The 26497-nt window shown below is 33.3% G+C and overlaps 1 protein-coding gene across 4 annotated transcripts in view; it reads right to left on the bottom strand.

Moving 5' to 3' along the window:
• LOC143240134 (tyrosine-protein kinase JAK2-like) overlaps window positions 1-26497 on the bottom strand; it is a 144190-nt gene that overhangs the window by 88079 nt on the left and 29614 nt on the right. For all 4 annotated transcript variants that reach the window (XM_076482077.1, XM_076482069.1, XM_076482097.1 and 1 more), the window contains 3 exons: window positions 24086-24250; window positions 11031-11126; window positions 2280-2437 (listed from right to left, as the gene is read on the bottom strand). In XM_076482077.1, coding sequence (XP_076338192.1) covers window positions 2280-2437; window positions 11031-11126; window positions 24086-24250 — 419 coding nt within the window. The remainder of the gene's footprint in view (window positions 1-2279; window positions 2438-11030; window positions 11127-24085; window positions 24251-26497) is intronic.

Below are 26497 nucleotides of genomic sequence, written 5' to 3'. Positions count from 1 at the left end.
TTTATTTTACTATTCACATCTATTTTAGTTTAATGCATATTTAGAAATGCATGCAACTTATAATGTTAAATATGTGTTGCAATAGTCTCAAACATTCTTTACATTTGTCCAGAATTCTCAAGCATAACAATCAACAATATACTAGGTGTGTATGTGATACTTATGATTGCCAGTATTGTTGCTGAGTGAACTTTTGAGAACATCACCTTAAAGTTTATAAATCAACACGTGGAGAGACAGTTTAAGAATAATGATCTGCTACACCCAGTATACTTAAACCTTGGAGGCTATAACTGTGATAAACAATTATTGATCAGAAAACTACAGATAGTTAAGTAGGAACATTTATAGACTTCAAACATTAAAAATAATTTAACTTTCATGAACTAACTTCAGATGTTAGTATTTCCACAAAAACATTAGACATTGTTGTCAATGAAAAATTTGTGTGTGCTTCAAACTAGCTAGACATCAAAAGAAGTGTGCAGGTGTATCAACAAAGAATTACATTTCTCTATGTGAATGTCGATAAAAGATTCAATTCCATACCATATACAAGACTCAGTATCATTTGTAAGTTGCAAAACTCTTGTATATAAACTATCATTTGTAATAACAATTAGTAACAAACATCACTATAAACTGTACTGCTTTTTGTTTCTATATTAAAACATATTTGTGTTAAGAAAGAAAACTGTGTGGATCAAGTATGTTGGCAAATATCATACCTATTGACATTCAATTAACTTTACTTTAAAATATCACAAATATGATACCTATTGACATTCAATTAACTTTACTTTAAAATATCACAAATATGATACCTATTGACATTCAATTAACTTTACTTTAAAATATCACAAATATGATACCTATTGACATTCAATTAACTTTACTTTAAAATATCACAAATATGATACCTATTGACATTCAATTAACTTTACTTTAAAATTTCACAAATATGATACCTATTGACATTCAATTAACTTTACTTTAAAATTTCAGGCTATTTGAAATCATACTATGTAATGTCCAAAGCATAATTAACTGGAGACTCATCTGAGTTAAATGATAACAAGTAACAGTCTTAACACTGTTATATCAAATTAAGAAATAAAGATTAGGTTCAACTGCATAGAGGAAGGTAGCTGTGATAAGGGAGTGTGTTGCATTCCTATTGGTGAAGGACTATTGCATGCTAACTTGCATGTTTAATTATAGTTGAGCCATGTGGTGTTCACATGGAGTTAAGTGGGAGTTTCAAGGCTAGTGGCAAACAAAACTTTGAACTTTAGAAGGCAGTTAAATGGAAAATAAGTGTAACTGTAAGAAGAAGCAAGTGATTATACAGACAAAAAGGAATTTGGTTACATTGGAATATCATACAAAGCTACACGAGAGTTACCTTTGCTAGCCATCCCTATTTTAGCAGTGAAAGACAAGAGGGAAGGCAGCAAATCATCAACACTCACTGCCACACTTGGGCAACTATTTTACCAACAAAAAATGAAACTGACTGTCACATTATAATGCCGCCACAGCTGAAAAAACAAGCATGGTTGGTGGGATGAGGATTTGGAACTTGCAACCAATGGATTGTAGAAATGAAGAATTTATGTATAGCAGTAATATTAAACTGTTCAATAGATATTCTAGGAAAATGAAAAAATTTTCCTAGTATTATAATATATATAGAATACTGCAAATGCCACAATAATTCCCAAATACATGGCTCACAATATATTCAAACAGAACACTACAAAAGTATTATCAACAGACTTTCAGAATGTATCTTCTTTATTTCATTACTAGCATGTTGAATTTTCTATTTAAAAAACCTCAGTTGTGGGGTCTGTTACAGCCTTATAATGAACATCATATTGAAAACAAAAACAGATTGCATCATATTATGAGAAATTTAGGAAATCCACCCCTTACAGTTGATTCCAAATTTATAGGCAGAATCTGATTAAGGTTTAAAGAAGGGGCTCTAGGCCCAGGTAATATTTGGAAATAATAACTAACCCACTTTTGCTTCTATTCTACTAGTTTTACAAACTATAACTTTTTTACTTGGAAGGTAGGGTCCCTAAATCTGGGCCTATGGATAAATCCAGTACTGGATGTAGCATTCATTCTACCTCAAGCTAATTTAAATCATCCTGTAACTGAACATCTCTTTAAATCACAGACACTTCTAAATCAACATAGAAAAGAATTAAGTTAACAGGGTCTATGAAGTAGTGATTTTTTAAAACTAAACTACAGCAAAATCATACCCAACAGGTCCATGAGCTTTCATGGACTTGAGACTAAGAAGAGATGGAGTAGCTAGTTCCTTGCACAGGTTGAATGTCCACTTCTCAATAAGTCGGTAGTAACCATCCAGCAAGGAAATAAAAGAATGCATAACATCTACCCCATTAAATCTAAAGTGCTGAGGATGAAAATATGAAAATGAGTACACGAGAAAATATTAAAATCAAAAAGTATAAATTTTAATTTTCCTATAAAAAAGCACATTCAAAAGTAAAATATAGATCAAATCTCAAACAAAATGTATTACATATTTCCACATATTATAAAAAGTCTCATTATGTTTATCATTCATTGTTTCAGTTTCCATTTAACTTCCTGTTTGCAATGGGTCAAAATGTACACATCACAACCTTTTCACTTAATTAAACAACTTTTATCATAAATGTATCAAAATAAATTTAGCGTCAAAATATAGCATATAATTCATATGTTAAAATTTTACTACTTTTAATTACATAATTTGACAAAACAATATTTCAATACATTTTCAGTCCTCACTTCTCTTTATTATATTGCACTTCTTCACTCTGAATTACTAATTTTACTTTCTTTTTAACTCTGTATGAACTTCTTAGCTCAGCATAAATTACCTATCTACAGCATCAATACTATTAATCCATAATGTAAACTGAGAACTTCCAATCTTCTTGCTTAACTGAAACATACATATGAAAGTCAAGCACACATATACCATGCCTTCCTATCATACCTCTTTTAAAAGAAATGACAATATACTATCTGATAATTGTTGATGATTATTCACAAGCAACAGAAACTGTAGATTTTGATTTGCTGAATTATCTGTCAGGTTGGTTCATTCTGTCAACAGTTTTAAATTTTTCAATCTCATTTCAATTATTTGGCATTGCTGAAATCACCTTTACCAGCTAACATAGTTATTTTAACCATTTACATCTTAATTAGAAAGACTAATTAATCATTGCAGCTTTAGGGCATAGTTTTTTTTAACATTAATATTTTGAGTTTCAAGTTACACATTTTAAACAAATAAGTTACTTTATGTACTACCAACAATTTTTGACTTAAGATTTGTCAAGACTTTGAGAGCACAACAACTTGAAAAAGTACAAAAACCCACTGAGAAATACTAAATTTATTGTCATAAAAGTAATTAAACATAAAATTAATCATGATAGCATATTCAAACTGCAAGGCAATGTTCAGCAAAGTGCAAATGTTATTTCACTCCTTGTTAAGTACAATTCTTTGTTTACATAAAACTTTCCTGCTGTTATGAATAGCTTTTGTCATATTCTAAGAGCAGCTGTAAAACAATGAATCTAAATGATGCCAAGATTGTAAAATTACTTGCTTTGGCTGTAAGTATAAATAAGGTAATTGTTTGTTACAATATGCAGACATCTCAGAACCAAAATATTTAATACAGAATTATTTCACATTTTTAAACTTTTAACTTTACCTTACAATGTTAATTTTGCTAGAGTTTGAGTCAGAATAGAAAAAATAGCAATTATAGTTTTACTGAAATAAACACTTCTGACATTAATCTAGGAGGCTAAAAACAAAAAACTTTACAAATAAAATATGTAAAAGTTTCATACATTCAAATACAAATCATACTTAAAAAATCTTATATTTTGTGTGCAATACTTATAATGTTTACAACAAACTTGGTAAATGTTTTTTGATACATTTGTTGCATTCAAAGTAATAGTACATAGTTTCATGGCAGTTACAAATTTGATCAAAATTACCAAGCATGTACATGGAGAGCTAAACTGTACATCATTCTTTGTGTCTTTCTCTTCATCATGGTTTTCCACTACTACTGAAAGACCATTCCAGCCTGAGGGATAATTATCTCTAACAGTGAGGTCTAGATTTTTGTCATGCTCACAGATTACTTGCTTCTTAACTATGGATTGCTATCACAAAGCTTTTTCATAAATCCTAGGGTTTCAGTACCTGAAACTCCTAGATCCTATCTGTGGTTCTAAATCTTTTAATTATTTACATTCTATTTCATCTTAATTTATGTAATTAAACTATCTACATTCCCCACCTAACTTAAGAAATTAAAAAATTATGTCAGAAACTGATAAAACTAAGCATTTGCAGTGAATGTTTTTTTTAGTTATACTATAAGTTTATGAATGCCTCAACTGGATGAACCTTGTTACCTATATAAGCTCCCTTTGAGATAGGGAAAAGCCAGCCAGAGGGATGAACTGTACTATATGGACAGAACACCACTGTCCTACTCCCTACAGAGGAGAATTGGACACACTTGGGAAGCAACCACCATGGTCCACCACCCCAGCAGGTAGGAAATGGTGAGTGGCAAGACTCCCAAGTTCCATCAGAAAAAAAGAATAAAGAGGTAAAAGTACAGTAGAAGTCCAAAGAAGCTCACTGCCATAAAGCAGTGCAATGGGTGACCATAAAACCCTATTCTTAAAAACACACTAGCACCAGATTTTAAACAAGGCATGAAGAGTGGGCAACAATACCTTGCCTGCTTTACTTATGCTAGTCCATGAAAGAAATGGTTGGCATTACACCTCATTTAGGAAAATAAGCACCAAAAGAACACCCTGAACAGTCTTGTGGAATACCCCATCTCATAAGTGAGCACTACATCTGACCAGAGCAGCCTTACACTGTGTGGATTTTGTTTTCTAAATTTATAAGAAACTACAGACTTTGTATTTGGACATCACAAACATGCAGCTATGTATATATATATTATAAATAATGATATTTTGCTTCACTTAATTTTCTATTTAAATTAAAGCCAATTTTTTGAATAATTGAAAGCTGACAGGAATTCTTTGTTTAATGATAAGTTTTATCTAAATGTGAATTGTATTTGATACAATTTCTGGGGTAATAGTAAACTGGAGTGTAACGTTACATTCTTGGTTAGTCTATTAGTGTCAACTGAGTTTTCAGGGTTTTTTTTTGTGATGGGTGTGTGATATGTTTTCAAAAATTAGATAGTGAGACCAAAAGAATGCTTTAGAAGGGTGATTTTTTTTCATTAATGTTATATTATGAGCAGAATTTTGTCAAGTTTTTACGCATGAACAAGATCCTTTACAGTAGGTGCAAACAATCCACTTGTTTTTAAAATAATATATTCAAAACAAGGCAAATATACAATCATGTGAAAAAGTTAGGACACCCTATGAAAGCCTGTGTATTTTTGGACATATAGATATTTAATCTCAATTTTAACAATACTGAGAGATTACAGGAACATAACTAAACAATTAAAACTGAAGAAAATACTTTTCAAGATCTTCTGTAAATGTAATTCTACAAAAATGCATATTCTAACTGAGGAAAAAGTTAGGACACCCCCACATTTATTCCTACTTAAAATGGCTCAACTCACACACAGGTTTACACACCAGTTAGTTGCACATGATTAGAAGATAGTTACTCAGCATTTTGAATGAGGCTTGCCCTATTTAAACCTCAGACATTTGGTTTGGTGTGCTCCTGACTGTTGAAGTGAGAGTGAGCACCATGGTGAGAGCAAAAGAGCTGTGTGAGGCCTTCAAAAAGAAAATTGTAGCACCTTATGAGTCTGGTAAGGGATTTAAAAAGATCCCAAAAGATTTTGAAATCAGCCATTCCACTGTCCAGAAAATAGTCAACAAGTGGAGGGCTTTCAAAACAACTGCCAAAATGCCCAAGTCTGGTCGTCCAACCAAGTTCACCATGAGAGCAGACTGCAGGATGCTAAAAGAGGTCTCCAAACACCCTAATATGTAATCACGGGATCTACAGCAAGCTCTGGCTACTGTTGATGTAAAAGTGTATGCCTCTACAATCAGAACGAGACTGTACAAGTTTAACTTGCATGGGAAGTGTGCAAGGAGGAAACCTCTGCTCTCTAAGAGAAACATCAAGGCCAGACTGAAGTTTGCCAAAGAGAATGTAGACAAAGACCAGGACTTCTGAAATAATGTTCTTTGGACAGATGAGTCCAAAACTAAATTATTTGGACACCAGAACAGAGAACATGTTTGCGTAAACCAAATACAGCATTCCAGGAAAAGAACCTCATACCAACTGTGAAGCATGGAGATGGAAGTGTCATGGTTTGGGGCTTCTTTGCTGCAGCAGGACCCAGACAGCTCACAAGCATAGAATCTACCATGAATTCTACTGTGTATCAGAGGGTGCTTGAGGATCATGTGAGACCATCTGTAAGAAAATTAAAGCTGAAGTGGAACTGGACTCTGCAACATGACAATGACCCACAACATACCAGTAAATCCACCAAGGACTGACTGAAAACTAAGAAATGGAGAGTCCTGGAATGACCAAGTCGAAGCCCAGATCTTAATCCCATTGAGATGCTGTGAGGTGACTTGAAACGGGCTATTCATGCAAGAAACCCTTCAAACATCTCACAGCTGAAGGAATTCTGCATTGAGAAATGGGGCACACTTTCTTCAGACCAATGTCAGAGACAGGTAGATGGGTACAAGAAGCATCTCGCTGCAGTTATTTCAGCCAAAGGGGATAACACTAGCTATTAGGGGGTAGGGTGTCCTAACTTTTGCCTCAGTTAGAATATACATTTGTGTAGAATTACATTTACAGAAGATCTTGAAAAGTCTTTTCTTCAGTTTTAGTTGTTTAGTTATATTCCTATAATCTCTCAGTATTGTTAAAATTGAGATTAAATATCTATATATCCAAAAATGTTACAAAAATATGCAGGCTTTCATAGGGTGTCCTAACGTTTTCACATGACTGTATATAAAAATGTTTGTTACACAGTTAATGACTGCTGTTATATCCAGTGCTTTAAATAATTACCTCTTTTGTCAAAAATTCACACAGGCTAGTTCTATTACTTTAGAACCCAGTTTACAAGATAAATTATTTTTATCTATTCTGTTATCACAACACAATCAGTGATAAATTCACTTATGTTACCTCATTGGTTATCACAGTTACATTCAGAGCTTTATATAATTGTTTATTTTTGTCTAAAATCTGGTTTAGTTACTTTACAACCAATCTGAAAAGATGAATTATTTTCTATTCTCGTATTACATTACAATCTGTGACAATTACACTTTGATAAAGTCTATCACACTCTATACAATTAAATTTGCAAACACAGTCTAGATCTATTCAATGCTATTATTATGATACCATTTTCGAACCCCTTCTGTACATATTACTGAGTTACGTTCAAAATTTAATTAAACAACTTTGATATTAACATATTTTAATGAAATTACTATTACTAAGTACAACACAATTTAAAGTTTTATATTAGCTAAGATTTATTCCTTTATTTAAAAAAACATTTTAAAACTGCAGGTTTTGCTGTCAGGTAATCCTCTTGCTGTTACAAATTTAAACTTTACAAGTTATTATACATGATACTATGAGAACAGATTAAAGACTGTCGACATTCAAAGTCAAATTCCACCTGCCTTTCATTAGCATCTAGAAAATTCACAAGAATTTCTCAGAGGTTTTTTTTTACATTCTAATATTTCTAAGCTTAAGGTCAGCTGTGCCCACTTGCAAAGTCAAAGCTGTGATAGGTAGCAGTTTGAAGTTGAATGACATGCTTACAACCAATTAAAAAAGGAGATTTTTGCAAAATTCAGTTAATACCTGAAGAAACATTTAAAAGTGTATAGATTTGTAGCATGAAAAAAAAACAAGCTTTTAGTCCATCATTTTCTTTGTGCACAGCAAGTACTTTGTAAGTATTTTTTGCCTTATATACATTAGTTTACTAAACAGTTGAACTGCATTTAGGTTTAATGTTTATATTTTAATTAGTCATATATTATTTATTTATAAATGCACATTTGAAAATTTTATGATTGTTAAAATTTAACTTAATTTAGTTTGACCTGTGGAAATGTCTAAATAAGGTGGCATTATTCATGTGTGTGCACGCATTAGTAAAAGAGTTTGTGGATGGTCTTTGCCCTAAAATAATTATAATAACCACGGAATCATGTGGACAGGAAGAGGTTGGCATACCTGCATCAAAGATGAAAACAAGGAATTGGGAAGAAAAAGATGTGAAATTATGCAAATAACAAAAATACATCTATTCTAGTGGATTTCCATACAGAATTAAAGGGTATGTATCTTATTTATTAATTTTAAACATTTTATTGTACTGCATGTTGATAGTAACTGATAATTAAATACAGCAGAGAAAACAAAAAATACTATATAAATATTTACCTTAAAAACAATTGATATTCATTTTGACGGTTTTAGCAATTATGCAAATGAAATTTGAAAGCTATAAAATAATAAATAGTATTTTTATACTGAAATTGAAAACTGCATTTCAAGTGAAATATTCCGAGATTTAGTGCAAATAAATGCATTAAATAGTGAAGGTTTTTATTACAAATGGAAAAAAACAAAATTGTCTTATTTTTCTAAAACTACATAGTCGTAGAATCATGCAAGACAAATTTAAAACTATTATAAATAGGTCATAAAAAAAGGTTAACTGTGTCTCTATCTTTGTCTTACTTTCATTTTCACTAATGTACTTGCAATAAGTTGGTCACCTATATACATTATCTGACTAAGGTTAGAAATTTATACAAACTACAACACATCATATGTTACAATACTCACTTAAAAAACAAGAAAAATTAACAAGATTTAAACAATGTGACATTAATTCATAACAACAGAACTACACAACAAATGACTTGCAAGCAGTTAAGTAAGGAAACTTACCATAACTACTGCTTCTAAAAATAACTTACTTTAATGATCACACAATTTAAACTAAGTAGTACTCTTCTATTAAACTTTACATTAACAGTCACATATACCTAACAAGGTTTTTATTAATTTTGTTGTGGGGGAGAAAATGAGGGGGTTTCTTACAGAAAATTTTCTGTAATTGAAAGAAGGTTTGTGTGCATTCAACAGAAGTGAATACAACAAAGTGTAATTAAAATATTTATACAGGTATGGTCAAGTGGATAAAATGCACACTTAATAGCTTATGTTTTGGCCTGTGTTGTACATCTCCACAGCTGAGTTAATTAGTAGTGGTATACGTTTCATTTAAAGGAATACTTCGACAAACAGACCCCATGCTACATATAGTGTTACAAACAAAAGCAACAACAGAAGAATATATTATATGTAAACCAAGAAATGATGAATGCCATTAAATATCTTTTACATTATATGCACAAGAGAAATAAAAAAAATTAGTTATGTAGCAGTGACACAATTCAGAGACAATTTCTGTTTTACTTTTATTATTTGTAGAGATATTTTCAGATAGAAAAGAAAGCAAACAAATTTACTATTAAATTTTTATAAAAGTATTGCAAAGTATATAGATACAATTACTTATTGACAAAACCAGTAAATTTTATCAATGGTGAATCATTACATATATGTAGTTTTTTGGATGCATATAATATGAAGTATCTTAGGTACATGATACATATATTTTTAAGTTGACATTTTTTAACACTGAGAATGTATTTCAAACAGGTATTTACCTCTGTACCTAAAGCTATCTTGATCTTCAACTGCACTCTAGGATTTGTTAAATCTTTAGTACAGTGCACCATTCTTTTACATCCCAATATTTTTGTGTGACTGCAGCAATATATGCTGACCATATGACCCACTCTTCACCAGTCCTATTTTAATCTCTATACAAGAGCAAGTGGCTCCATTTACCATTGCAGCACTATCCTCACTTTCAAACACTAGCATACAGAAATCTCAAACAACAGCAAATCAGTGATAAGGAAGGGTGGAAAATGTAAGAACAGAGGTAAATGCCTACTGGAAATACATGTTAGAAAATATTAGTTTCTGAAACAGTACTACATCTGCTCCCACATACTTAGAATCCCACTATGGAAACATGGAGAGGACAGTGGAGCCTCCCAAAAAATAGAATCAAGTGAAGACCAATCACTATGATAAAAAAAGCAGTTATGCCACTATTAAAAAACTATGCACACCTGTAGGTTGTAATGCTACTTGTGGAACAAGTATGTTCTTCACCCAGTGAAGAAAATAAAACATACAGGGTGGAAATGAAACAAATATGTGGCTAAAGCAAGAGGACCATACACAAATAGGCTAAATGTAGTCCTCCTGGCAAATACATCCAGGAAAAGCACTTTGGATTCATAACAAGATAGCTAAGTGAGGTCCAAGAAAAAAATTCAAGGGACTTCCCTTGATATACATCAGATTATGTAAAATGCAGTCCATCTAGGCAAAAATATAAACAAGCATTTTGCATAAGAGATTTTCTTAAAATAATTTGTACTGTTTGATATTTAAACACTGACTTTCATAATTGTTTAACAAAAAGTTTATTAGTCCTTTTTTATCTTGGGAATTTCCAAATACAAATGAAACAAAAGAGAGTGACAGTAAATATGGATATGGCATATGTACTTTAGAATCATGAATAAATGAGTTAAAAAAGTTTTTATTATACCACTATACATCATAGTTGTCAGTTGTAAAGTAATAACAGTGAAAACAACTGATATTTCATTACTTTCCTAATTAGATTGTTTGTGACATTTCTTAAAAACAATGTGTATAAACAAACTCTGTTGTAATATGTACAGGATATACACACTGATTCATGAGGATATTGTAGCTCCAAAAATTTAAATACTGGGAAGCAAAAAAAAACAGAGGTCAGCTATTTTTATACATACCTGAGGTATACCATTTCTTCTATTAATTTCAACAGTGCCATCATTTCTCATGCTTATAAAACACAAGTCTTCAATTGTGCAAATATGTCTCCTAGTCTACAAAAACAAACAAACAATACATTAAACATCATACTCAAGACAAAAAGTTAGTAAATCACCAACAAACTAGAAAATAATAAGCATATTACCAGTATCCATAATTATAAACAATCAGATTACTAAAAAATATATTTAAAAATGGCTGGTATGGATAGAGAAAGCACTAGTAGAGGAGCAAACAATGTTTCAACCTTCTTCGGTCATCATCAGGTTCACAAAGAAAGAAAGGGTTACTTTCTCATAGCTGACCATGTTTGAAGGCAGTTGTGTAATTGAGTGTAGGAATGTAGAATGCATGCTTAGATATTTGATTATATTTACTAATAGAAGTATAAAGGTGTTCCTTTGTATTGATTTACTTTGCACTTGAGTTGTTGTATAAGTAAGGCTTCTTTAATTTTTCATTTGTTTATGTTTGTTTCTTTATTTAGTATTTGGGTGTTTTCTATAGTTATGTTGTGTTTATTTAACCTACAGTGTTCAAAAGCGTGTGAAGGTGACTTTTTGTGTTCTTTGAATTAGAGGAATATAGAAACATCTGTAGGAACAAGCAATTTGAATGGCTGCACAAACAAAGTTGAACATATGATAGTGTTTAATAACTCTATAAACATAAAGACTCTATAGAGTGCTAGAAAAACTTAGTATAAAGTTAAAATCATATACAAAAGGCATGTTTGAGCAAGATGTAACAGAGGACAGTTGTAATCCTAATGTATATCCAGTCATACAAGTTCCTATAAAAACAGAAGTTTAAAGTCACATAAGTATTCCTATCAGTTATATAGGACAGGAAGGGACACCCTATAGCTTATCAAATAGGCAATTACAGTTGAAATGAATTATTTAGAATATTTAGTAGTAGTACATGGTATCAAGATCTGTGGCTTTTACCTGACTGACAAAAAATTCACCAGTATTATATATCATGCACCCCTAATGTTTCAAGTGATGCTGAAAGACCAACTGTCAAAATTAGCTAGGTGGTCACTAATATTACAGGATTATGAACATGAAGTTTCAGAAAAAAATTCAGGTAAAAAGCATTCCAGCACTGATGCATTAACTCTTCCTATGGGCTCAAGCAATTGAACCTAAAAATTGACTCCAAAATAATAGCTGCATTATCAAATGTGTATTAAAAAAAAAGTGCAGGTTTTGAAGAACAATCTAATTTTAACTCTATTTTAACAAATTTTAATTAACTCTCATTATGGATTGAGTCATATCAACTAAGCTCATGATCCCAAATTTATTCATATAGTTTTCATGCTATAACTTCTAACATGTGTTGTGTATCTTCATAAACATCCATAGACTTTCAGTAATCATTAAGTTATTTGTAGACAAAAAAAAAATTAATGTAGCATTTTCACTAAAAATTCTTCTACAAGTATATGCAATCAAATTGTAGGCTACTCAGAGTGCAAAGTGATTTTCATCTTAAAATTAAATTTGATTTTCAATATCTCAAACCTTCCAAATTAATATCATATGTATTTTTCAGTAAAGCTCCTTATTTTGTCTGTTACTTCCTCCACTCTAACTCTATACCAGGTTGGTCAAATCATAACCATCCAAACAAAAGTTTTAAAAACTATAAATTATCCTCTTTTTCCTTTCTAGAATAACTTCAAATTCTAACACAAAACTATTTATCCTAAATACTTCTAAACGTGTTAAAGTATGCTTCTGTTTGTACTCAAATTTTATTGTTTTATTGCTCTTTGAACTATCACAAACTACAAAAGTTGTAAATTACTTGGTGAATGCACATTTCATGTGACACTTATCTAATTATGTAAACAACCATGTGAAAAATCATTGTGATTATATTACTTAATCTAACCACACCTAACCTATTGTTTCTAATTTTCAGAATTTTTATAATAATAAAGAGTACATATTAAAAACAAGATATAAAGTAATTACCTAGATCTTTTTTGTTGTTGTTGACTATGAGTCACACTTAACCCTACATTTTTGTTTTTATGTTAATAGTACTACTACAATCAATAATTTTTCATTTAATAAAATAATGCTCTATAGAATACAGAATAATAAGAAGGAAAAATAACATGTCCCTTTCCGATCACAATTATTCTGATTTTCTACCTATGTGACAAGAACTGTTAGAAATTCAGCTAGGCTCATCAGTATATTTCTTGTAGAAATAAAGTTTGAACTGTAAGCAAAGTACAGTGGAAACCCTCTAAGCAGCCACCCTTCAGATTTGGTCACCCCTTGAAAGTGATCATTCAATCACAGTCCTTTTTTTGTTTACATAATCCCTAATTATGCACAGTGGAAACCCTCTAATCAGGCCAGTTTGTCTCAGTCCCAAAGGTGGCTGCTTTAGAGGGGTTCCACTGCAGACTAGTCTCTGTATAGAATTCAATGTAATGTAATACACCATTTAATATTCCAAAACCTTTGCTTTCTCTTGACTATGAATAATACAGTATTAAACATCAAAGAGAACTACTGGCAATTTCTCAAAAAGAAAATGTGACAAGTGGGCATGGCAAGAAGGTTCTTATATTCTATTTGATAGGTCTCTAACCAATCAAGATTGAAGGCTATGAAAATTATGTTTTGCTTGAGCAATGACGATACTATAATGAGTCATTTATGTTAAATTTTGCATTTCTAACAGGGGTGATAAAGAAATGATGGGATAGTTGAAAGACAAATGTCAGAATTCTCATACTAGAAGAATTTATATTTGTTTTTTTTAAATACTGCCTTATAAAATTATGAACTTAAAATTCATATAATACCAAAATTTGAATTATTAGCTATGTTTTAGGTTAAGTTTATTCATATACCATAATAAATTAAACTATGAATTTTACTCAGTAAAACCTCATGACATGTACAGAAAAGGATGCCCATAGCAATGAAGTTTAAAAAGAATTATATTACAAATGAAAAAATAATTTCAAACAAACAATTAATAAAATTAAAAAATAAAGAAAAATTGTAAAGAAGGTTATGAGACACTATGAGACTAGGACCATGTCATTAATGAGCAAATGAAATACACAGAAATGTACTACAAAAGAAAGTATTACAAAAAGATGATACAAAAATATAAATTAGACTCGAGATGTATTACAGAAAAGCAGAGTAGAGGAAGCATAATCAGCATACACAAACAGTAGTACCATCCAGCTTGAAAAGAAAGTTACGAACACTTACCATAATACACCATTTGCGATACATTTAGCACTTAAATAAACATATAGCAGAATTAGAAAAAGATTATCCTGGCCAAACATAAGAAAAGATATTAAGCACTTTTGTAAATAGTGTACCGAGTGTTGAAAATGAAAACCAGTCTCAATTTGAGAAAGTTACAACATTCCTATACTAAAATGTATACCTTACTCACAGAAAGAGCTATTCTTGTTCATTGTTGCTCTCCATATCCAAATCATTTTTTTGCATGCCACTAGCCTCCCACCCTATCTTTTCTCCATTGGAATGCATTATAATGTACCTCTCACATAAATCATCATGCACATTAACCCTCCACCAATAAAAAAGCAACACAATCTCATGACACACTTGACTCCCCTAATCTACCAAACTGTCACTTTGAGTTTTGGCAAAAAATGGATGCACCAGTTTCAGCAGAGAGAAAGAGAGAAGGTAAGTACCTATCAGAAATAAATTTTCAGTGTAGGAAAATTATACGTTCAAATAAATAGCTAGAATCTCAAACTGAATGGATGGAGAGACTGGTACAAGAAACAGAAAGAGGCATTCTTCAAAATTGTGCAAAGGTCACTCCCTAAGATAAGACAGATTCAAAGAATTGATGTGGAGAACCACACCACTTTTTAACTAGGTATACTCTTTTGCCCATTGTAGAAGTATGTCACATACATGGTCAGAAAATAGAGTCACATCCACCTGGGAGAGAACTATGGCTGAAAAGTGATCTGAACTATGAAATATTATTGAACCTTAATCCAAGAAACTATAAAAGTGAGTAAAATGAAATGAAAGGATCCCAAAGTGTAGAATAGCTACGGCATAACAGACTGCACAAGGCAAGTCAACTACATCCAAAACCCATTACCCTGAGAACTGACATTCACACAGGAATAGGATCAGAATCATACCTCCAGCAAGTTAACTGCAATCCAAACTCTGAATACCAGACACCAACATCCATGTGAGGGTAAAAAAAAAAAAAGATCATACTAGTGACAAGTCAACTACAATCCAAAACCAAATCATCTTGCAGGGATTGGGAAGAGGATCATCCGATCTTCACTTCAAGTTCATGATCCTGGACAGAATCTAGTATCCCCAATTCATAAGCATGGCACATGTGAATATAATACAATGGTATATAAGATGGTATTAAAAAAAATAGCTAGATAATGTAAACAATCTCTTCAAAAGTGAAACTGACCTGAACCACCTCAAGTTCATTAACATCCACAGAATAAAAAACATTGAGGGACAGTGGAAAAGGAATAACCATAAAAATCTTTAACTATATCCACCATGATCCATAAGAGTGCTATACTCAAGGGAGGAATATAAACATACGTAATACATGTATGAGAATTTATGTTGATGTTGGTTCAACTCTACATCCAAAACCTGGCCACTGGGAACTGACAACCACGTGGGGTTAGGAAAAGGGATCCCAATCGAAAGGGTGAATTGCAATTTTGATGTCTCACTCACATTTGTTTTATGTTTCATATTGGAGGATATCATGTCATCTACACCAGCAAAACAATACCCCTCCTCTCAGCTGAATAGTTTTTATGAGCATTCCTATATCTTGTTTGTATTTTATTAACCCATTCAGGATTATGCCTCCATGGTTCACCACTCAAGCAGCTTGGAGCTGGAAAGTGATAAGAACTGTCACACTCCTCTAGAAGAAAAAGGGGTAAAGCACAATGGACAGTCTGGAAGAACAATAACACCTAAAACAGTGAAATGGGTGACCATGAAACCCTATTCTTAAAAGCAGACCATACAGATTTATTCAGTATAAGTATGGCAAGGGTAGGCAGCTATCACCTTCTGCTACATCCATGCAGTCCATGGGTGGGTATGATCTTGAATAAGCAAACTTATGAAGCAATTTTATTGCAAAAACAAACCTAACAAAACAACCTAAGGATAAAAATATAAAAACTTACCCAGTCAAAGTTTCACCAAATTCTGATGATCAAGAATATATAAAGAAAGAAGACAATATCCTGAAGAGGGCAAAAAAGTGATCTGATGCAAATAGTGAGAGACCAATGTACCATGGTGATTCTGCATGCCCACTTGAAGAAGTACCTCCAAATGACAAGGAAAATGAAATACCAATGAGTGTCAAATTTGGTGCAAAGACACTTGGAGCAAAGTATGAGAGAAAGATGACAAAGAGCAAGAAGCCAGTTGATTGAAGAGTCAAACCAAACTGGTGAAGAAGGAAGGAGGAAGAACGTGAAAAAGGATGGTTGCCGAGGAAGAATTAGGCAGGAATGGACAACGTATAAGGAAGTTTTGCAAGCAATATGTAACAGCAAAGAGCATGTACAGGAAGTAGTAGTCTTTCTGGATCAGAATAAGAATAACAGTGTGAAATGGAAAAAAGGAAAATACCTATGTGGAGTAGTTATCCTCACAAGCCACTGAACGTTTGAAAGGAAAAATGACTTGAAGGAAAAAGATACATAGAAGGATAAAGAGTATGTGAAACATCAATGGCAAATAAACAGCCCACCAACATCCACAGACAAAGAGGAGAAGGAATGAAAAGTAATAAGGGAGGGTACAACAAGGAGCACTGAGAGAGTGACTGAGATGTAGGCAAAGTGAGGCAATGTAGAACCACATCCACATCCTCATTTGACAGGACAGCCTGCCATGGTAAATGACAGATACAGAAATAATACATACAAAAGTAAAATGTACAAGAGGAAAATATCTGTAGAGTAAGAAAAAAAAATGCAGGAAAAGACTGCTCAAAAATCAGAGACAGAGTAGACAGAAAACCTCTGATCCAAAATTCAACAGACGAAATTTACAAAATGAAGATTAGAAACATCAAGAGAAAACTATGAACCGAGAAACCAACAGTGGAAAGTTCATTTGTACTCAGAAACTTCCCATGTAGTAAATGCAAATCAAACAAGCCAGAAAAAAGGCTAACCATCAGGAGAAACTGGATCACCTCACCAAAGACTATAGGAAAACCAATCGCAAAGACAAAGAACAGGAAGGCATGAAAGGTGATGAAAAAAGGACAAAAGAAAAGGTAACAGAGGGAGAAGCTGCAGCTGAATAAGGCACAGAATCTACAGCTGAGACAGCCATGAAAGAACCATCAGAAGGACTGAACACAGTACATCAAGATTGAAAAAATAACCTGGAGAGGAAGGAGAAATAAAGAATGGTCAAATATTTAGGTCCAATTCTGGCTGAAAACACTGATAGCCAGAGCAAGAAGATGAGAAACTGGAAGGTCAAAACCCAATGGAATTTGTGGTTGAGGGATATAGCAAAAATTTTAAGGTGAGGACTATGCCACTGCAGTATGAGTCACTAAAAAACTAAAGGATCAAAAGACCATTTCATCAGATAAATGTTGTCTGGACAGAAACCTGAACCATGATAAGAGTGGTAACATCTAAAACATAATATGCAATGATAGGAATATCAAGCACGTGGCCCCCCCCCAAAAAAAAAATCAAATGTATGACTAATAAAGGGATAAAAAATGGATGCTGCTCTACTGACTGAAATAAGCAACATATCAAGAAAAGTTGGCCTGTGTCATCACCAAATAACTTCTGGTCAGATGAAGAAAATAAACTAAAACACAACATACAGCAAGAAGCTCCAGTATGTTGATAAAATAAAACCTCTCAGTTGCAGACCAAAAACCCCAAATATTTCAGTTGATTAACCCATGTCCCCATCCGCAAAGAGATGCATTCATAATATGTGGAAAACTGGATGAGGAGAAAGTAGCAGGACACCCACCAATATATAAGTCATATCCAACTATCAACTCCACTCAACAACAAGAGCAGGAGGAAGGGTAATATGAGTCGAGAAAGGATTCCTGCAAAATTCCACTGGTCCTTGAAAGCCCATGAAAGAGCTTGTATATAAACCTAACATAAGGGGATAAGGCTACCATGGAAGAGTACATTCTCAAAAGTGACAGAACTTCCTGAGCTGTTTAATGAGTTTTCAGTTTGATTACAAAGTTGAAAATGAGAAAGGCAGGCCTGACTGACATGCAAATGGAAAGAGAAAAACACCCATATGAACAATGTGCAAAACCAAGATACAAGCCAGTGGAGAATAAACATTGATTTATAAAATAGCAAATGTTATAAAATGTTAAGCAAAATACGACTCTAATAACATGACAATATGCCTTCTGACCCATATCCATAAGATTAACAGAACTTTGTTAAGTATATCAGAGTAATATGAGAAATACAAGAAAAACAAGTACATTGTTGTTATATGCAGCAAACAAACAAATAACAGAGTCCTTCCTATTGTATGTCAGAAATGTAATATTAACAATGCAAGAAATAAGAGAACCTATAAAAATTAATTATGCAATACATGAAGACTACAAAGCTGAAATATTAGAAATTTCAAATAACATTACTGATAGCAAACAAACTTTTAATAAAATGAACTAGAAGCAAAGAAAAACAGGCACACAAAAAAGTACAAGTGAGTAATATTAAATAAGGAGATAGAGTATTACTGTACATCTCTGTCAAGGAACACTAAAAATGTACCTAAATCTGAAAAGGACCACTCTGAGGATATAAACAAGCCAGTCCACTAAATTTTATGGTTCAAAAGCATTATGGCAAGAACAGACAGCTGGTACATGTTAATCATGTCAATAGAGTAAACGAAGCTAAATCATAAATGATGAGTCATACTTAAATTAACAAACAAAATCACAAGATAAGAAAAAAAAAAGTACTGAAAGTACAATAATATCTTCCGAAACTGAAAATTCATTTCCATATAGATACTTAACTGCTTTAACAAAAAAAAACTTTTGATTAATATACCTCTCTATTGACACAACTTTTTTGCTTGCCACTAACCTTGTAACCCCACACTTCTTTCTGTATATCTACATGGAAATAATCATGCAGCAACCCTCCACACCAGAAATGCAATACAATCTTTATTGTAACTGCCACCCCCTCAAATAATGCACCTATTACTCATTTCAAGATTGGCCGAGATAAATACATGAAACTATGTATATATAAAAAAAGAAGATCATAAAATACCCAATGAACATTTAAAAGGAATATACATATTTTCATTTCATGAATTTAATAACTTCATTGCACTGTATAATGATAATGTCTAGAATTAATAATATAATAGAGAAAATGGAAGAAAAAATATAAACATTTACTTTACAAAAGAATCTTATATTCAGTTAGAGGGTTCTAGAGATTTTATTATAAACAGTAGAATAAATAAAAACTGAGTGTTGCTTTCTGCTCACCACTAGCCTCATAACCCCCACTTCTTACTGTAGACCACATGCAGTAACTTTCTATCAATGAGAGTGCAACATAATTAGCACCCTTGTTAACCTGATCACTCTATCGAAAGTTGTTTATAAAAATAAAACTTGTTGATGAAGTAATTTTAAATTTGTTTTGAATGGTCCTAAGGTTATGTAGTTTTAGAAGCCTTACTAGCCTTAGCATTATGGAAAGAATACAGAACAAATTGTGCTCAACCAAGGACCAAAGATAGGAAAACCCTGCATCTGGAATCACAAGGAGACAATTTAACCACTTTCATGAATGACATACTGAACCAATCAATACTGGTCAAAAAAAAGTGCCACACTCAAGTAGGCTCCCACATAGTCTAGTGTTTCACCTACCTACATTGGGAAAAACATCAAGGGACCAAGATAGGAAGGCCCCTACATTCACACTCTTCTCAAAGGGTGGAGGAAAGTCACTTAAATACTCCAGAAGAACAGCCTCTGTCCACCATCACAGTGAGTGGAAACTGATCTTGGTAAAGTCTCCCTAGCTCTTCTAGCAGGAAACAAAAGGGTTGCTCTGCACTTGGGAATCCCAACGAACATTGTTCTGGAACCAGTGCTATAGATGAACCAAGTTTCTTAAATTTTTAAAACCCAACCTCTCCTAGTTATTCACTCCAATGATCAGCCTGGATGAGCAAGGTTCCATTATGTGTCACTCATGATAGTCCATCATAGTATAGTAATATAACCTAGCCTTATTTGTATTAATATTATTATTTTTAATATAAACATTAAAGATACTTAACCCTCCTTACAATCATGTAGATGTGGTAAAGAAAGCTACTAGGAGAACCTGAAAACCCTCATAGGAAGATACTGCTACATCATGCAAATAATGTGAGATAAAAGTATTGAAAACAGTTCACATACCAGCCCACACAGTGACCTCTAATGAGAAATTAACCCATGCCCAAAAGGACAAAGAAATTCAACAAATTTGAAGAGATGCAACATGCAGGAGACTCATTACTTCCAAAGACAGCAGTGAGTAAGTGATCTGGATCAATTCTATACTCACCTTGACAGAGTAACCACAGTTAATTCCTGGAAAACTGAGGGATCCCAATGAATAAAAAGTCATATCCTAGCATCTCTAAATGCATTAGTGCAGGCTACATGATGCTTCATGACACCTCACTGGACATCACATATGATCATTGATCACACAGGTAAGAAATAATGAAAGCTAGCAGCAACAGAAATTAGACCTTAAGGAAAATGTGATACATTGTACATGAGGCAAAGTTCTTAAATGGATGTAAAGAAAGAGCATGAAATACCATCTTACTATACCAGTAAGATAACTGGAATTGTTTTCTGGGACAACAAGCTGAAATGATATGAAAAGTCAGGAAAGCATTGGAAACTCAATTATTTGTAGGTTGTCAATAAAGCTACTTTATATAAGGTAATTGTGGAAGATGTAAAACCTTTGTCAAAGAGCTAGACCAAAAAATGAGTTGTGGTTGGCACTTCCAGATGAATTGGATTCAACATCCTCTCCATATACAATTCAAAATATGTGTGCCATTTCCAATAATAAATGTTCATTGTGGAACTATGCAAGGACTAAGACAGATGCATGGCAACCTTACAAATTCAACTCTGACATCATGCAAAGAACAACTTGCATACATGAAGCAGAAGCTTCACAACAGTGGGAGGTACTATATCAGATCTTGGCTGCATCAACAGAGACTACCAAACAGGAACTGCAAGAGATGAGTGCTCCACCACAGAAGCGGAAACCAGAACTTAGCCACCAACATGGTTCTACCAACAGGATCTGAGAAGTAGTTGGCAACCATCAATGTTCCTAACTGAGATCAAACCCAAAGGAAAACCTCATTCTGTTGGGAGAATCCATCTTGGTTGAGACAAATGGTCTGCCATCAAATTCATCACCCCCAGAATATGGCAAGCTAGTAGGACAATGTGATAGAAATAGATCCAAAAAAATATCTGTGGTTTGAAAACAGGGAGAACTGGACCAAGTGCCTCCTTTACAGAAAATGGAAGATACCACCATGGAATTGTCAAAATGAAATCTGATGATTTTTGCCCTTAATACATCCAAGACTAAGTAGATGAACCTTGTGGATATGCACAAATTATATTCTTGGTACCAATGGGCAGTTGGGGGTTAGAACACTTGAATATGGTCATAAATATTAACCCCTGAGGGAGCTGAGGAAAATCAAAATGCCACTAATAACAGAGATTAATGCAGACAAGTGACATCAACCCTGGCTTCCAAAGACTCAACAATGCCCATAAAATCAAGGATCAGAAAATAGATGCCTCACAGAATTTACAGAGACAGCAGCCAGCAAACAAATACCCTCCAACAAAGCATCTCTACTCCAGAAATCTTGATGTTAACAATGATTCCAATTGTTATGAAATTGATGTAGTAATTGCTAAATCTTAGCACCATATATAGGGTGAGACAAGTCCTAGAAAATGTAACCAATTCAGGTTGACTACAGACTCCATTCAAGAACTCCAAAGTTTTAAGAGCAGGACTATTATCTGGCAGTTGAAATACATGACCACCTGACAGTGATAAGCTAAATCATGTTGTTCCAACAAATGCAATAGACAAAACATAGCTGTCGCTTCATATAACTGACCAGTAAACCTTCCTACATGAGCCTTAATAGTAGTAGATGTAGTGAAAATTAATTATTAGCCCTCAAACCTTACACCCATCAAGGAAGGAGCAGACTCAAAAGCAGGCAGAGAAAGTTCCAAATATCTCACTCTCCATGGACCAACTGATGAAAAAAAACAGAAGCAGCTGATCCCAATATGGCTTCATGAAAACCTGACAGAACAAAGGTAGGTTCAGGAAAAAGCAAATCTAAATTCTCTTCAAAATGTCCAGGATCACCTTCAAATATAGCCTCAGAGCCACCTGCACAAACACCCTTGAATGAATATAGGTCTCAACTTCACCACAAAAAAGTCTTGGACAGTCTCAAATAATGGTGGCTTCCCCAGTCAACTGCAGACTGATTAGCCCTCATTTGAGAAACATTAATCCAGGAATTCATGCTGTTATGTCAGCATGCAAAACAAAAATTCCTTCTTTTACATAAAGAGATAAGGTCTCATGAAGAACATTCAAACTATTTTCAACAGTCATGGTATAGAAAAACCCATTATTGAACACACTGTTGATTAAAAGTTGTAATATTATTGGTAGAAGGTGTTTTTATATGCATATTGCTCAGATAGAGGGTACATTCATGTAGATGAAAGGCAGATATTGTCAAAGGCAATTAAGTTACTGAAAGTTTGTGAGTAAAAATAAGACCAATGTTTAGATGGGCAAAAGAAAAAATCCTAACAGTCAAGTAACAGCTATAGTGTAAAAGAAGATAATTTGTCTTGGAAATAAAATATATCACTCAATGCAATAACCTGCTTTACTGAAAAAATAATGATTAATTATATTGCTCAAAGTCACTGTCTTCACAGAAAATGTCAAAGTAAAACATAAAAGTGCAAGTATAAGCCAAAAAAAAAAAGTGTTTGGGAAGAGTCCTAAAAACAAAGTTAAAATTGTTCATGCTCAGCCCGACAAACAAGGACCTCAGAATCTGCTGATCCAAGCTTCACCTGAAAGACATGAAGTAACAGTGGAAACATAGGATATGGTACAGGAGCTTTGAAAATTTAGAAATACAATATTTTCTGTAAGCTTAAAAAGCCATAAAATATAGATGGAAATGTTCACATAACAAGATAAAATGAAAAACATAACTCTCAACAGCTTACTGACATCTCACAGAAAAGCTTTAAGAACACAACAAAAACTCACAAAAACATAACTTGGCAGCAAACTTTTCAAAATAAAGAATACTTTCTTATTATAACAGAATTACAGTAAATTGTGCTGCAGAATAAAATACTTTTGTAGACTATGTTATTTAGATAGTACTGTTCTTTCAGAAAACAGAGAATTAATGCCAATGTGGTAAGTTTGTGGCTTCCCATGTGGAATTTTCTCCACAGTTTTAGAACAGTTTGAGCAGCATAGTACAAACATTTAAATTTTAAAAAAATAGCTTATAGTTGTGTAGATACAGTAGATAATAATTGGTGAATTATTCTCATGTGACTTTCAAAACAATAAAAAACAACTTAATGATAGTTGCTGGTACTGGTGACTACCTAGAAATATAAAACTGTTTTCAGTGACATTGTAAGTAATTTCCTTTTGTTATTTTATCATATCCATTCATTCATAATGTTTTGAAAACATGCACATTACTTAATAACTAACAGATTTAAAAGATTAGGATAAGTTAAATAATTGTCCATTAATTATTAAAATAAAGGAAATAAAATACAAACTTACATTTTTACTACCATCAATGTACATACTCAGACCTGGTTGTTCACTGCAATAAGGATCAACCTGCAAGTTTACCATCCATATTTTTCCTTCCTCATCTACTTGTGCTTTAAATACTTCATATCCATAGTTAGGAACAAGTTCATAAAGTTGTTGCATATATTCTTCCTAAAAAATGTACAAGACCATTCAATCTAAATACACAATGTACACAGTCCTTTAAAACATCTGATCAATAATATCAATATATATTTGCATTAATAATCAGTAAATAATGATACCAAGTACTCCAAACTAAACATGATTCAAATGCATAAAACACTGAACATCATATTTTCTTCTTTGGCAATTTTTCAAGATATATCAGTTTTCTACAGAGAAAAAGGACAAGTATGCAGACTATCCACTTACACTAATGTAATATGGTGAATGTTTAATACATAATAAAAGTATCCATATGTAAACAAGGTAACCATTCAATGAGAACAAAACTTAAGGTCACACTCAACAGAACATTTTTTCCTATCTGAAAATTAATTTCTAATAGATACTCACCTCTGAACACAGAAGGCTATCTTCCTCATAAGTCTGTCTCACAAACTTGCAGGCCATTAGCCTTTAGGTTAACTCCTACCATGATTTGTGCTGCTGCATAATGACATTATTATGCAAAAAACCTTCCATGAATAGGAGGGTGACAACTTCATAGCTCACAAACTCACTCTATGCTTCTGCACTTATGATCAATCTATAATAATGCAAGAAAACTAATTTGCACTGGAAGTGGAGAGGAAGGATAGGAATTGTGGGAAGAGGTATCTTTTGAAAATGATAAGGAAAATGTTAATTTCCAAGACAATTCACATCTCTACAGACATAAAACTAGAATTCCATGTTAATATGGTAGAAAAACCAATGCAAATGAGCTCCTTTCAGAAATCACACAAAAGAAACCCAAGGAGTATGACTCCATATGGCAGGAGCACACTTTTAGGAGACTATCTTATCACTTACAGGGTACATTTTTTGCCATGAATAGAAGGGAAGACAAAACAAACAAGCTTCATGGTGTCATAAGTATGGGCAGAATAAAAACATGGCCACCAAAAAACTCACATAAAAGATGTCAAAGAGCCATCAGACTTCTCAGACTGGCACTGGTTGTAAAAGTGCACAAGAATTATGAGTATATATTTTTCTAAACTCTATAGACTCTCGGACCAGCCATGGCAAGAACACACAGAATACATGCAACAGATTGTATAACATTTGTATGTGCACTGATTCAACATGAAAGTTATCTGCTGCAGGACAAGAGCACTAGTTATTAGGAAGTGCTCTCCTAACTCAATTTAACATGAAAAAAAAGGACCACAACCAAATGCAGAGAACCTGTGAGGAAAACACCTTACAAAAGGGCAAAATGTGGTATGCAAGGCAGTGGAATAACAGGCAATAGTGGTGACAGCCAATCCATTGTCAAACAGCAAAGTAAAGGAGGAGGAGAGACAGTCAACCACAGAACTGTCAGAAAGAAAGTGGAGACATATGAACTAATGCTTAAAAATATGCCACTTTTGCTGGTAGATGGACAATGTGAATTGAAGACAACATGATGAAAAGAGAAACGTGAGCCTCCAGAAGAGTCTGACTCTACAGACAATGGACCAGACTAATCTCAATGTGAAGACAAAGGGGTAAGACTCCTTAACAGAGCAGAGAAGTGAGGCTGAAGCAATAGAGGATGTAGGTGGTAGGCAAAGAAGAAATTGGGTAGGTAAACTAGGAAAAAGCAAGAACCAGGTTTGGTCCATCCACAAAGATGCTACCAAGAAGACTCAGCACGGAGTGTAAATAATTAAGACCAGGATATGGGGTACAGAAGTTGAGGTATATAAGTATACAAGAAAAGATGCAACAAGTCCTGGTTGAATACATCAACAGTCAGGCCTGAAGAATGGAGAACAGCCTAAAATTCAGAGGTGTGGTAAAAGCATCGATGAGAGGACACCATGTGAAAGAACACATCCAGCAGAAAACCTCTAAGTGAAGAGACCATTCTGGAACCAGTCAAGCTGAGAAAGCCAGTCCATAACAAGATTCACAGCATCCAGAACATGACAGGCAATGAGGTAAAATTGTTAATCATTGGCTAAATAAAGAAGGTTGTGGGTTTGAGAAAAGAAAAGGTCCTGGATCTGATACTCTTTCCTTGTGGGTAGTATGGCAAACAACTGTTGAGTTATTAAAGTGAACCATAACTAAATTATCCACTATGATGAGTAGGAAATAGGAATATCCTTAACATATTGCCAAAAGGTTGAGCATATTGAAAGAGAATTCCTCCTGAGTCCAAGTACCTGATGTAATGATGTCAGTGGAAAGGGGTAAGTTGGGCTCAGATAGAGTTGCTGG

This window comes from Tachypleus tridentatus, chromosome 2 (genome assembly GCF_004210375.1).
Source record: "Tachypleus tridentatus isolate NWPU-2018 chromosome 2, ASM421037v1, whole genome shotgun sequence".
In the NCBI taxonomy this organism is placed as follows: domain Eukaryota; kingdom Metazoa; phylum Arthropoda; class Merostomata; order Xiphosura; family Limulidae; genus Tachypleus; species Tachypleus tridentatus.
The sequence above is the reverse complement of the archived record's forward strand: the minus strand, read 5'-3'. Positions and strand labels throughout refer to the sequence as shown.